Source organism: Micropterus dolomieu, linkage group LG21, assembly GCF_021292245.1.
Source record: "Micropterus dolomieu isolate WLL.071019.BEF.003 ecotype Adirondacks linkage group LG21, ASM2129224v1, whole genome shotgun sequence".
NCBI classification, from domain to species: domain Eukaryota; kingdom Metazoa; phylum Chordata; class Actinopteri; order Centrarchiformes; family Centrarchidae; genus Micropterus; species Micropterus dolomieu.
The window spans coordinates 30,979,677-30,994,839 of record NC_060170.1 but is presented as its reverse complement, the minus strand read 5'-3'; the positions used below and the strand labels follow the sequence as shown (position 1 = coordinate 30,994,839).

Below are 15,163 nucleotides of genomic sequence, written 5' to 3'. Positions count from 1 at the left end.
CATAGCAGATAACTCCTGGGAAACCTGTGGTTAGTCACTTCTCTTTGTGGTATTAAACTGAATTAAAACATTTAATATTATCTTTAATGACAATGTCTATGTTGTAATATTTGGTTTTGATGCCATAATCTTCACTGTTTGCTCTTCAGTTCTTGCAATGCTTCTTTTTTTTTGTTCTGCAAAAATATCATGTCTGCCTTGCTTTCTGAGGGGGTGTGTGAATAGATTCTGTCACCTTGCAGGTCAGTTCATCCTCATCACTCTCAGCTTTAACACACAGTTGATTGGTCCTCCCGTTAAAGTCAAAACCAGAATGCGACTTTCACACTTCAGAAACCAATGTGGAGTGTGGGATCCTAACTCTCCAGAGATTATAGCGCTGATGTGTTCACACATGAGTTAATCAACACTTGCCAGTGTTTGTATGTGGTCCACGGGAAAGAAACCCTCTTTTAAACAGCTGATATTTTAAAATCTTTGCATCTTCCTGAGGTCAAATGTAGTGTGCTGCCTCTGTGTGCATTATTCAGGGGGAAGTCTGAGATCACAACACATTTTAGTGCATGTAGTGTTGAATAAATCAGTGTTGTATTTGGTGCCTTAGATGTAAAACAGCATGGGGATGGGAAAAAAAATTCAACTAAGAGGAAAGAAGAGAGCAAGGTTGCTGCTGTCAGGTTTTTTTTAGCTTTGATTATAATGTCAGAAGGTCAAATGTAGGATGTTTTTACACCTCACAGAAAGCCAAACCAGTGTTTGACTCTGGCAACGTGTCACACAACTAGCCAAACTGTTTTCCAGGGGCAGTTTAGCCTTTAAGAGAGCTCTCAGAGGTCCTTGTCGACATAATTGACCTTGTGCTTCCGCTGCCTTGGTCTGAGTTGACATTTACAGACGTGTCAATCCCCTCCTTCCTCTCTACTTTCTTTTACAACACCACTGAATGAAGTAGCAGTGTTCATTTTGTTACGAAGAATGGACCCGACATGCCAGAGGTGCTGACGCATTCCAGCGACACTTGACAATGAGTGGAACTAAAATTATGTTGTTTTATATTGTTACCCATAGGGCTATGGGCACATATGAAATGAAGCTCAGCTGAATGCAAACACTTAATGAGTACACAGGGCCAAACTCTTCTTGTCAGTGGAGCAGTTACAGAAAGATTAGCATGTTGGCTATCTGCATTTTAATTTAGAGAGATTTCCATATAAGCACAGGAATCACAGGAACAACATGAACTACACAGTTGGCTAGAGTACTCCCCAAGCTGTTGTTTTGAGCATTTAAATTCTCAGCAGTCACATTTTTGCCTGCCATACTACTGTATTAATAGGGCATAATACATCCCGTTTTTCCATGTTCCCATATTAAGAGTAGTAACTAGAAAATTACATTTGAGGCAGAAAATGTGTGTGAATGCTGAAATTAATTAGCAAAACACTGGAAATTCAGAAGTCTGAAATTAAATGCCTGGAAAGTTTGAAGCTCAAATGCATTGCATTGCACTGCTTAACCTAAAAGCTGAACTACATTAACTAAAGAGGCTAAGAACTGAAATACATTGCTAAAAAATCTGGAAGCTAAATTGTCATACTGTCAAAGCTGGAAGTTGAAATGAATTACTAGGGATGGCTGAATGTTTAAATCAAATGGAAGCTGACCTGCCTTAATGGTTAAAGCTGAAATACATTGCTATAAAAGCTTGAAGCTTAGCTATAATACTGTCAAAGCTGTTCTTGAAAAAATCTTAACATTTCAAATAGCTTAAGAATTAGAAAAGGTGGAATAGAGTCATAAATGTCCTTAAATAAATGAGCATTAGTCGAAAGAAAAACATTTGAACTGCATTACTTAAAGAAGCTAAGAGCTAAAATACATTGTTAGAAAAACTGGAAGCTAAATTATAACACTGTAAAAGCTGAAGTTGACAAGAATTGCCTGAAAAGGCTGAAAGAAGAAATGCTGTATTGATATTGACAGATGAACTGCATTGCTAAACGTGAGAACAAAAAAGAAAGCGGCCTAAATACTTGATGGTTGCAAAGTATTGAATGAAAAAGCCGAAATGTAAAATATATTGCCAGAAAAAAAAAAAACCTATATAACCTAAAGAAACTGAGAGCTGAAATTGACACCAATTTGTCCCCACAAAGACTGCAAAACCAGTTTGCGTGCAAATCCCCACAATGATTTCAAACGTGTTTGTTCAAGTTCAAGTCAAATTTATGTCACTTTCCCAATATATTAAAAACATACAGGTGTGAAATATTGTTCCTCCCCGTCAGTTTTGTGCATGTTAGTTTATTAATGCGTGTCTGTATGTGTCTGTTTGTGTTTAGGATTAGGATTTGAAGACCATTACAAAAATATTTTTTACAATAATTGAAAAAGTATAAAAGATAGTAATAAAACAGCTCAAGATATGAATTTATTAACAGTTTGAAAGGGCAGGTAGCAACTGTCAAAACAGCTCAACATAAATCCACCAATCAGAACAGAAGAGCAAACTGTTTTAAAGTTTAATCAGCTAATCAACATCGCCTGTATCTTGGTAAAGTGCTCTGTCATTGAGAAGGAGAGCAGGAATGAATTGGCAAGGAACAAAGGAAGTGAACTGGTTTATATAGTGAGTGGCTGATGAGGTGATGAGTTGCAGGCAGGCAGAAACCTCCTGGTCTGAAAAGTGAAGCCATAGTGGATAAACCTGCATTCTTTGTGATGACCAGCAGGGGTCATATTATAGAAAAGTCTGTAGGAGCTTCATAGGAGCTTCATAGGACTTCATGCTGCGCAGCGCTGACTTAACATCATGCATGCTGGTTCGAAATTGTGTCTGACTTTCGCCGGCGCTGCAAAACGTCACCATGTCACATGACATTTAAACCTCGCAGGAGCAAGGTGGCTGCAGTTGCTTTTCTCTGGCTACACAAAGTTGGAACCACTGTTTTGCCTGGTCTCAATGCATTTTTCTTTGCAAATGCCACTATGACCAGTAATTGATCTCAGCTCACGCAGGTAGATTGTGTCCGACTTGATGCCGCCATTTGCAGTCGCATGCAGCTCACGTTAGACTATCAAGTCAAATAAAGCCAGCCGCAGTCATCTCGAACGCACCTCATGACAAAATGAACCTCCTCCTTATTAGCTGATTTATTACCTCAGCAAACACTTTCCTAATGAGTTCTGCGAGAAGGGCCTGAGAGGCAAACTGTGACAATAGTTGAAAGTCTTGTGACCAGTTTAATGTTTAAATGACGTCTGTAGCTGAACGCAAAGTGGAGTACAGAGATTAAGAGGATTTGAAGATTGCTCACTTGGCTTTATTTTTTTTTTTAAAAACAATGTTGAAAAAAGCTTAATATTTAAAAGTAGAAAGGGTTGTGTCCTTACAGACCTGAACATTTTGATAGTTGAATGATTTCTGAAGCTGAAAGGATGCAGTGGTCCAACAAACTTAACATAATAACTTAACATAATAACAATAATAGTATTAATAATAAATATCTGAAGATCAATAGTGTGAAAGCTGAATCAGTACAGTAAGAGCTTTCAATGCTTTCTGTTGCTTTGTATAAGAAAGCCCTTCCAGCTAATGCTTGTAAAGATCAAGAGGCCGGAAAATGTTAAAAGAAATACATTCATCACATACAAGATCTTCAGTAAAAAGTGAATCTGCAGGGTCCATACTAAGTCTAAGGAAGTGTCAAAAGTTACATAAGGTGTTGCAATGGGGATATTACTACAAAAAATATTTTTAAGTTGAAATTTGTATATATACAATAATGGCAGACAATGTCATTGGCCTTATGCACCTTTGCTCCCTTGTGAGCAGGAACAAATCCTTTTGTTTTGGCAGATTAAAATGTCAGAGGAAGTCGGACTTCTGCCTCTGGAATCTTAATCATGGTATTATACATACTAACATTGAACTAGGATGCATTGAAACGGACAGGTAGCTCATCTTGGGGTCAGACACAGATCAGTCGATATTTCCTAGTTCTCTTATCTGTGTAATGAATTGCCCTATTGGTTCTGCTTTAAATCAGGCGCTTCCTGATTCATCAGATATCTGAGGGAGGGTTTATTTCAGTGAGAATTTCCTTGTTTTATCTATTTATTAGTTTGTATATCATAACAGCATGAATGTTGTGTAAGCCAGTTCATGAGCAGGACCTGGGTCACACATAGATGTCAAGGCTAAACAATCCTGTGTGTCTATGTTTTTGAAGTAAATATAGAAATTTCCTCTGTGTCTTCTGTAGTATTAACAACATACACACAGTTTGGCCTCGCATAACACAAGTTAACATGACAGCCGGGAATAGCAACAACCTGGTTGGTGGTTTTTAGTTGTTGCATGCATGTGCAGCCAGAAAATAAGCAGAGAAAGAGAGATAGATGGAGTTTTACAAAAGAGGAACAAGAAATTATTTCATCTCTATAATCTTGCCCTGACAATTTAGAATCTGGCCTCTGAAGCTGACCTTCCATTTTCTTTGGTCAGAAGACAAGAGGTAGACCACAGCCTGCTTCAGTTGCCTGGTTACAGCTTCCTCAGGGGTTTCAATGGGTTTTCTTCAAGCTGACACAGAGGGCCAAGCTATTAAAGGCACTTTATTAAACACTGACAGAGAGAGTGACGCCGTGCTGAAGGAGTTTTAGTGGAACCATTTTCATTCAGATGGTTCTCCCACTTGGAAAGAAGGACAACAAAGAATGTGAGACATGTCATTCATTGCTGGGGATACTTGCTGACACATACAGTAATTGTAGGTTACAGTGTAATTAGTAACCTTAATGATGGCTGTATTCATCGTAGGTGTGCCAAGGCCATTTTACTGTAGATGCACTGGCATGACACAAGGAAAGGCATTTTTAAAGGCATAGGTCAACATTTGGGAAATACGCTTTTTTGCTTCCTTGCCAAAAGTTTGATGAGAAGATTGCTACCGCTCATAAATTTACAGCAAATATGTATCTGGAGTCAGGAGATGGTTAGCTTAGGATAAACACTGTAGCTTTATATTTATTGTACAAACAAGACTGTTATTGGAAGGAAGTTGGAGTTTGGTAATTTGAGAAATATTCTTGTTCGCCTTCGAGTTCAGAAACAGAATCAGAAAGAGCTTTATTGCCAAGTAGTATATTACACGTATGAGGAATTAGCTTTGGTGAAAAATAATACAACTATTTGCAGAGAAAGAACAACGTGGCAGATATATGTATGTGCATTATTCCAGGTTTGTGTTGTGCAGACTTATTGCTCCGGGAGAGGATACAGTGTACATAAATATATAAATTGACAAAATATATAATATTAAAATGTAATTAATTATAAAAATATAATTAAGATCGATGACACTCATGTCTGTACAACAAATAGAAAGCTTTTAGCCTGCAGCTGGTTAGCAAAGTTTATCATAAAGACTGGAAACGGTGGGAGCCAGCTAGCCTGGCTCTGTCCAATTATTACCAGTTACCATTGGACTAAGCAGGGCTGGCTGTTTCCTGTCTTCATACTGCTGGTGATAACGTCATATTTATCGTACAGACATAAGTTATCAATCTAATAAGCGTGTTTCCCCAAATGGAGAACCATTTCTTTAATGTAATTAGCTATACCTGTGTTTTTCCCACAAGTCCAAATTTCCTGCAGTTAAAAAGACCTAATGTTGATTCATCCTCTCAAGTTTTAGGGCCCAGCGTCTGCAAACATTAAACACACAACATTTGTTTAGACGCCGCTGCCGGCCATCCTCAGCACTGAGGTTATGGCCCTATGTCCTCTTTTATTACTTCAATCTGTTTCACACTAATCTCAGTGAGACTAATTAGAGGAAACCTGGTGGACCTCGCAGCTGTGGGAGGACTTTACCAGCTCAGCAGGGTCTGTTTCTCAACAGAAACAGGTATTTTCTTGATTATATTGCTGTTTGAAATACCCCACTACTCTCATCTAAATGTATTTGTTTGGGTAGCTTTGAAGTTTCCACTTTTAAAACATGTAAATAATGTTCCTTGCTGCAAGTGTTGTTTCTGATTTAATGTCTTTGATTTTAAAATCGATCGGTAGATGAACAGGGGTCTTTTCTACGGTCCCAGGGTCTAATGTTGCTCAGTTCTAGGGTTAGGGTTAGAGAGTTAGGGAACTAACAACCCTGGGAACATAGGACCGTGGGCACAAAGATACGTTCCCGATGGGTGTGAGAGTTATTGTTCATGATGGCATTGCTCTTGAGTAAATATTGTATGTCCTGCTGTGCTATTGCCTTTTGTACATCTATCCCTTATCAAATCATTTTCAATAAAGGACAATACTTGACCCATATGGTGTCAGGTAGTATTTTCAACAGAAGTAGCTGCAATCTCATCAACAAGATGAAACCCACGGAAGTGATTTTCTGTCCCGTGTGTTTGCTGAGTAACAGCAGAGTGACAGACAGATTGAACTACTTTGAAAAACACACTTTCCATTGAAGATAAGAGTGTGACCACCCCATCCGCTTGTCAGCAGGATATTACAGGCTGTTGTATCACTGTCAATTCTCCATGATTAATGAACTTCGATTTGGTATTCAGTTTGTTTAAATTCCATACACTATTGGCAAACACACACATGCGTTGCCTGTTCAAATAATTTTCATGTTGCTTATCCAACCATGAATAAGCACTTTTATAATCCAAAAGAGATTGTGGAGTGTGCATGAAACAAGCCAAGCAAGCAATGAGCTATTACAATACAATAAATTGGCTTCAGACACATGTCCTCGTGGTGAACAAACACAATAAAAGTACAGTAAATTGCAATAAATTACAGTATTGACAGGATCTGGTCCAGCCGTGTGGAAAGTACCGTAGATAAAATTTCAGCTGCAGTCAGAGAGACTGTCTAGACTCTACAAAGTGTCGATTTTCTGGCAGATTATTACGACAGGCACTAAATCAGTGGTTCTCAAAGTGGGGTCCGGGGACCCCTAGGGGTCCTTGAGGGGGCTCCAGGGGGTCCCCAGCAAAAAGAGGAATAATTTCTTTTCACTATACATTCCATGCATGCAAGTAACACAATGAAAAAACGTATGACTATTTTGGTCATGGGTTGCTTAGACTTTCTGTAATAAAACTTACAAAAGAAAAACACTCCTATCAGATGTTAGACCCTGAGTCAAAATCTTATCAAATGGGGGTCCGTGGGCCAATTTGTGTCAGTTTAGGGGTCCTTTTGTTTGAGAACCACTGCACTAAATACTACAGTGATGAAGTAAGAGAAACTTTAAGGATAAAGTTTCATGTTGTTTTCTAGTGCCATCTGGTGGCTGACTCCAGGCTGTTTTAGCTGAGTAAAACATAAATGTGTAAGAAATAACATTTTACACACATTTAGTTTGGGTTGTTTTGGATGATATTGACGTCACACATGTCACTATGACATGCAATTTTATAATCTTCAAAAAAACTACCTCTGCTTTAGGGACCTAACCTACCATAACCATACCTGTACTAGTGCGAGAAGCAGAGACAGTTCACACAACATGGGGAGGGGAAAACATATTTCCCGCATAGGGGTCGGATAAAAATGGTTTCCGCGAGGACATTGATAGTTCACGCAACATAGGGGAGAAGCAATCATATGAAAGCTTGCAAAGCAGCCTTCTAAACTATTTCTCTTGGTGCTCTGTGTGCTCTCAATTGAAAGTGACCTCTAAGCAAAGGTTTTCTGTCAATGAGGTTTTTGTCACAGGTCTTTGAGGACCCTGATTATAAAGCATCCTCCTCTGATGGGAGTGAGACCCTTAGTGTTGACCCTCCTGTTGTTTCGCAACAACCAGCAGACATTTTACCCTCAAAAAAATGGTTGTTATTATGGTGCCTTTCCCCACTGGAATGACAGGGTGGACCATCAAAATGGTTCGAGGTCCCGCCAGATACGCTGTCAGCCATGTCCAAGACATAAAATCCACATCTGAGCTCTTCATACCACCATCAATCAAAAAGGATATCCTTGATATAATAAGCTTCGAAGGGAGGCATGTTTATGGGGACAGTTGGAAAGACTACATTGGGTCATTTTGGCAGGCGTGTACAAGTCAAGAGGCGAAGCAGCGTGCACGCACATCGTTTGCACAGTAGTGGACTGTACCTTCTGGTGGGCTGTAGGAAAAATAAACTGCTGTTCATATTCTGTCAAAGTTATTTTGGTGACTACGTAACTTTTTTTCACCATCTCACACATACATGACACTTATAGCATTGAATTCCTGACCCAATGCTCAAATAAAGAACTATTATGTGTACCCATTCTGATTTCTGCTACAAAACTCCTGCAGCCCAGTTTTTAACCTGTGTTTTTCCATTTTACACTTTTCTCTGCTGCTGCATTAAAATCAGTACCTTATTCACACGATGAAATTACACTGTACATTTCGGGTAATCCTAGTAAATTGTGGGCTGTATAGTAAAGTAGGCTATAACTGAAACACCAAACTGATGCTGTCACACTAAAGAACTTTTCAAATGCATTAAAATACACTCTGGTGTTCCTACTTACTTGTGGTTGTATTGACATGATCATGCTGCATATAAGGTCATTAAATATCCAAAATTATTTCTCTTCTGCAGTTCAACATTTTGCACCCACACAGTCTGCAATACATTGGCTTGTTATATCTGCAAGCCAATGTATTGTTTATCTTTGACATTTCTGACACTACAGACTTCCATAGATAAACGTAACCAAAAACAAAACCAACTTCCAGGCTGCAGTGAAGTAAATAAATGTGATTTTAGAGTGAAAGTGTATTTTCTTGCTGAGTGAAAATATTGCTTTTACAAATCTGTTGTAGTCCACGTCATTCAGGAAGTTTGAAACGGATGGTAGATAAATCATAACTGTGTTGGGAATTTATATCACGCCTTAATCCAAGACATTAAGGCAAATCTGTGTTTGAAGAAATATAAGTAAGGTGTTGTTGCATATAATAACCACAACAATTGTGATATGCTAATATATTCATTTATTCTAAAATCATTTTTTATACGGTCTGTGTCCATTTTCCCTGTCGGTGACACTGCCCTAAAAGAAAACAAGAGATTAAATCTGTGGGAATAAATAAAAATTTTGAGATAAAACCTCTGGTAGTCTTCACAGTATTAATAAATGCATCAACAGAAGAACTAAACAGAATTACAAAATGAGCAAAACTTACTCGAAATCCTTTCATTCTGTATATTTTTTCAAGTGGCGATTCCTCTGCACAACCAAAAACAGTGCAGGGTGCGTCCTCGTGTGGAAAGGCCTCAACTATCTGTGGAAGAAAAGAAACAATAAACATGACAATGAAGAAGTACAAAAGGAAGTCGGTAAGTGTGAAGAGCCATGAGACATGAGATAAAATGCTTACATTGCCCAGTGTGTCTGAGAGGCTGTCCAGTTCCCTCTTCCCTCCTGGGCTCAGTCCATATGACCAGTGCTGGCAGCAGCCCTGTGTCACTGTCCCCACAAGCAGCAGCCACAGTGCCAAGGTTTTTGTAGCCATTCTGAAGAGGAAAAAAGCTTCATATTGCACATATAAGCACATTACAGATTTAACCTCAAGCCCTGTTATAGATCTTAGCTCTATTGAGCCTCCTTAGATTTACAGTATTTAGCCCATCTATGAATTTTTTACCTTCTGTGCATCAGGCAGACAGGCTTCTCTGATTTGTTCTTGTATGCAGAGCGTTGTGAATTCTGCTGCACACTATTTTCCAAGGTTTATATAAGCCTATGCTGCTTCCCTTCCTCTCAGCCAAACACTTCACTACAGGGGGTGACAAAGTGGGATTAAGCAACACTTACTGGCGACCTGCAGAGCTGTTTAAAAGATTGATTTTTGCCCTTCCACAAAAAGAAAAAGTTACACGGAATAAGCTTTAGCCACAAAGTAATAACAATTTCCGGCTTTCTCCGGTCATTTTCTGCTACAATTGCGACGTATTTTTAAAGTACAAAACACGTTATTTATTCACAAATGTGAGACACAATAATTGATTCCAAATCAGATGACAAAGACCATTTTCTTCTTCTTCATAGCAGTTTATTTATAACAGTCATTCATGGAAATATAATTCCACGGTCGAGTGCAATAATAATAATAGATAGGGAGACATACACCACTCCCTGCCTCAAACACAAACCAGCCATTGCCCCATATTGCATTCAGTGAGATGTGTTAAAATAAATAACCACAGCTCTTTCATTGATTTTTCACGCTCAGTGTGAAATATATGATTGCCTTCATCATTCATTCTCACAGGCTGGGTACCTACTATTGAACTGAGTGAATCGTATTGCATCAGAGCAGCTTTGAGCTACAGCTAGACAAACTTGGCCAGTTAATGACAAGTATAGCTCTTCACACATGCAGACACACAATGTCCAGTAGATAACTGAAGTGAGATCCTTGACAGAACAGCTGACAACACCTGCCTACTCGGATAATGAGTTCTTTTTTTGTTGGGAGTTTTAGAAACACTGAATTTGATTTACATAAGATTACAAGCACCAAACATTTTTTTGGTGAAAAGGTATAACATGTTACAAGTTAACATACACTTGTGCAAATAAGTTTAAAACATGATTAAGAGATAAACATCGATACATGTAGTATGTTTCCAGGCAATCCCACTTTGACAACATGAACAATGTGAAAATGGCTTTCTTTTAAAGCCCACCGAGTTGGATTATTTTCTCACAACGGGAAATCTGACAAATAATGAATGACATATATAAACATTACAATAAGCAGTGCCACGGTCAAATACATGCAACTGTGGATCGTTCGCACACCAGATTAAAAAAAATAAGAGGTAGATTCACCGAACGCAAAACAAGGGAAAGCTTTTTCAGAACGCAATATTTAAAAGTAGGAAAGGAGAAACCTCACAGCTGTAAATCATGTATTGCATACCCAAGCTGTGTTTAAAACTAGCCTGTCGCATAGTTTTATGATGCACTAACAGCACTTTTAGCCTTTTAGACTGTGCTATTGTTATGGCTTTGGCTTGCATTGCTTCCTTTAGAATATGTTGAATCCAGCAAAAGTAAGTTATATACAAAAAGAGGAATATATAACGACACAGTTATTGGTAAGTGACCCATTCTAATTTCTGCTACAGCAGCATTCAGTGAAAGTCAGTGCTTTGAACTTCACTGTACACAGATAATATGATTTTGACTCATTAACATGTCAAGTAAAATAAGTGTATATAAATTATGTAACACATTACATGAGTATAGTCATCGGATTGCATCCAGACACATCTACAAACACTAAGATCATTATTTTGTTTTGGTGATATATGCAGCTGAACATGTAAAACCCCTAGCCCTACCATTCAAGCATACATAGACAACCCTGAATAAATTCTAGTGCAATATATTTAAAGCTAAGATATTATAGGTGGAATGTCAGGGATGTGCATACAACTACCTGTACCGCAGACAGGTAAAGAGAGATTGAAAGTAGGGAATATATATCGTAGGAGAGGCTGGAGGAAAAGAGCAATAAAGAAGCCAGCTGTGGCCCACACTTGCAGATGTGTGTACAGAGTTATCTGACACTCTGTGACATGTGCAGAGGGGTCAGCATCTCTTCAAAAATGGCTCCTTTCACATTGGACCCTCTCAGGTTGGCTTCTTGTAGATCGCAGCCAGACAGGTCACAGTTCTGAGAAAAAGGCAGCATAGAAAAAACCGCAAGACCGGAGGATTAACTGGGTCAGGTCAAACCTGAAAAATCTAACTGAAATCTCTAGTTAGGAATACTTGTGTACTTAAAAATCAGCCTTAAACATAAACAGCCGAAAAAAATAAAAATTCTAACAAAAGATAAAAAGACTGAATTAATTTAACCCATTGCATTAACTCCTTTTTTAGTGACCGGAAGGTCCACAGATGGGTTAGTGTAAAATGTGGGGACTGTGCTGCTGAGCTATCAACAATAAAAAGCCATTTTGGTAAAATATCTGGATGCACCAGAAATATACAGTATATTAAAAATGATCTACAAATCAATTTTTTCAGATATGCATTGTTTCCCTTTTTGGCCATAGAAAGTTCCCGTACAAACGACTGCCAGCTGTGTCATAATGAACAGTTTTATCTATAATCCCTTCTGATAACTCACCTCCAGATCAGTCCCTGCTAAAGTGGCTCCCCGCAGGTTACAATTCTTCAGCTTTGCATTTTTTAAAGTGGCCACACGCAGGTTGATACCGGTCATTTGGCTTCCTTCCATGTCAACGCCTTTCAGGTTAGCACCTGATTCCAAAAAACATTTGGTTTAAACATGACTACAAATGTGAAAGTAGCTCTAGTTGGTTTAGGAATTGTGATGGATCACCTTCCAGGTTGGCCTTCAGTCCAGATGGATCTTCAAAATTGCATCCTTTGAGAGAAGCTCCCTCTGCATTGGAACAGAGCATCTTCACCCCTTGTAAGTTTGCCCCCTTCAAAAGACAACGCAAAGATCAAACATACTTATAATGTTCTTGTAGGCTCATTTCGAGTTACGCCCTGTTAAGAAACCCATGTAAAGTTACCAAATTGCTTGTTGTTTTGTTGTAAAGAGGTGAATGTAGGGCTGCAGCTGATGATGATCTTAGTACTCAAAGCTTCTATAGATTATTTCATCGTTTAAGAAGTACTTGGTGGCGCCAGAGCCATTATAATCACTTCGCCCAAAGTCAGCTGGGATTGGCTCCAGCCCCCCCCCCCCACGACCCTGTAGGCAGGATAAGCGGTTGACGATCACGATCACATTGTGTTCACAGCGTTAAGTGCGATGTGCGACAGTAATAAATGTCCGTGCGAAACAGTGTGCGATATAGTTATATGGATTAAACGAAGCCTCGATGCAAAGAACGCATTTATGAACAGGAGGGCCCTTCCTCCACACAACTGAGGGTGCAGCAGGTGTGAAGTGGCCAAAAACCAAAAGCCAGGTCCTTTGTTTACCCTCAGGAAGGCCAACAATTAAAAATAACACACACACAACTCAGACAGAAGAAGGAAGTGTTTTCCTTCCCCACAGTGAGACAGTGGGATGCATTCTGCACTTATTGTGTGTCTGCTGATACTGTGTGTGCACGTGAATCATGTTGTGCTGGCAGAAAAGGTTTTCTAGACTTACATCCAGGTTGGCTCCAGAAAGATCAGCTCGCTCCAGATTGGAACAGCAAAGATTGGCATGTGTCAGATTGCAGCGGCTGAGATTAGCCATCTTGAAATTGATGTAACGCAAATCAAGTCGGGACAGATCAGCGCCACTGAAATTAAGACCCTAAAAACAGGAAGAGTAACAGAGTCAAACCGTAAACTTGACACGGTGAACGAAGGGGTAAATGAAAACATTTTTATTTGGCCGTACCTGACAGCGGAGCTCTGACTTGGTGGGTGTTGCCAGAAGAAAACGAACAAACTCCTTACGGGAAATGGGAGAGTGGTCCTCAGGTGGCTGTGTGTTCTAGTTTTGAAATTAAGCATGTGGTAAGTCAGCGATCCCATTACTGAATGTGAACTATTTACCTCTACGCTTCGCACTACCTTGATTGCTACTTCCAGCTGCTCAGCAAGCTGCTCAATTCCAAAAAACCGAGCCTCCTCGAGGACACCTGGGAGACATTTAGCACAAGGCTACAAATCTGTTCTTATTTTCCAGTTCTGTGAGGAATTTGCTGTTGGGCTGTTTTTTTTTTTGTTAAATGACGCTCTTCGGAGGGATTCAGGTAGACTTCATCATTTAGGATTTGTCAAAAAGCTTACCTCTTATATTTATGCCTTCATTGATAATGAGCTGACCATGTCTCAAATAGTTGAGAATAGGCTCAAAGTATTCAGGGCTGCGGTCGATTAGGTAAGCCCCGTGCTTGTCCCGCTTGTTTCCCCACACATCTGGAAGATGAAAAAGATGACTCACATAAAACAAAAATGAAATTCTTACTGATTGGCTATCCAGCTCTGTAGCCACAACTTACCTTTCTCTCGAAACATGTGAGCGAGCATACTCTCTGGCTCTTTGCTGACTAAGGTGCTCCTGAATACAAAAACAGACACAGTGAATGAACACACATGAATAAAAATGTAACTTTAACATAAATATACACTGTAGTGTAGCGAGTCTTTTGTAACGTTTATTTACTACTGGTGAAAACAGAATTAAAACCACTAGATCTGCAACGACTAGTCTATTAATCGATTAATTCTCAACTCTTAAATTAATCGCCAACTATTTTGATAATTGCTTTGAGTCCTTTTTATAAAGAAAAGACGTCCAAACTCTCTGATTTCAGTTCTCAAATGTGAATATTTTCTGGTTTCTTAACTTCTCCAGGGTATATACAGGAATCCTGAAGTTAAATTCAATACCTTTTTAAGACCTTTTTCAACATATTAAAAGGAATTTAAATATATTTATAACATATTTATTGCCTATATGTCATCAGGTTGTAACACCACCTTAAAATTGAGGCATTCACAAACTTTCTCAGTTGCCTGTAACAGCCTGTATAGGCCTATTGTTTTCTATGTGAAGGACTGGTCAGATTTCCTGCGAAAAGCAACAGTCTTAAATAAGCTATGACATTTATGTACACAATATTTCAGTGATTTCATGTGAAACACAGTGTAATTTTGTGTTTTAGTTGGTTTAAACTAGATAATAATAATAATCTTTATTTGTAGAGCACTTTTCAAATAACAAGTTACAAAGTGCTTTAACATGTGTAAAAACAATAATACCCAAGAGACAATAATACAAAAACAATACAAGATAAAAGCATGAAAACATTGAAAAGACTAAAATACAGATAAATATAAAATTAGTAAAATACAATAAAATAAAAGGGATAAAATAAAATCAAATAAGATCGGGAAAGGCTCTCCTATAAAAGTATGTTTTAAGAAGGGACTTTAAAGAGTTCACTGACTCAGCCGACCTGATTTCCTCGGGCAGGCTGTTCCAGAGCCTCGGGGCCCTGACAGCAAACGCTCTGTCCCCTTTAGTTTTCAGTCGAGACTCTGGAACAGACAACAGACCTCTGCCCGAGGATCTCAAGGTACGTGCTGGTGCGTATGGGACTAAAAGGTCAGAAATATAACAAGGCAAGAGGCCATGAAGAGCTT

The 15,163-nt window shown here is 38.9% G+C and overlaps 2 protein-coding genes across 2 annotated transcripts in view; both read right to left on the bottom strand.

Moving 5' to 3' along the window:
• Positions 1–9,025: 9,025 nt before the first annotated feature.
• On the bottom strand, positions 9,026–9,930 carry LOC123960248 (progonadoliberin-1-like). The gene is made up of 4 exons (XM_046034878.1): positions 9,669–9,930; positions 9,402–9,537; positions 9,207–9,305; positions 9,026–9,073 (listed from the first exon to the last, which is right to left on the bottom strand). Exons 1-4 carry the CDS (start codon positions 9,677–9,679, stop codon positions 9,026–9,028), a joined length of 294 nt encoding a protein of 97 aa, XP_045890834.1. The 5' UTR covers positions 9,680–9,930.
• A 124-nt stretch (positions 9,931–10,054) lies between these two features.
• Positions 10,055–15,163, bottom strand: part of kctd9a (potassium channel tetramerization domain containing 9a) — a 7,833-nt gene continuing 2,724 nt past the window's right edge. Inside the window, exons 5-12 of the mRNA XM_046034874.1 lie at positions 14,017–14,075; positions 13,805–13,933; positions 13,586–13,653; positions 13,410–13,505; positions 13,173–13,322; positions 12,384–12,489; positions 12,168–12,301; positions 10,055–11,708 (exon numbers count right to left, since the gene is read on the bottom strand). Of these exons, the coding sequence (XP_045890830.1) occupies positions 11,592–11,708; positions 12,168–12,301; positions 12,384–12,489; positions 13,173–13,322; positions 13,410–13,505; positions 13,586–13,653; positions 13,805–13,933; positions 14,017–14,075 (859 nt within the window). The 3' untranslated portion in view covers positions 10,055–11,591. The remainder of the gene's footprint in view (positions 11,709–12,167; positions 12,302–12,383; positions 12,490–13,172; positions 13,323–13,409; positions 13,506–13,585; positions 13,654–13,804; positions 13,934–14,016; positions 14,076–15,163) is intronic.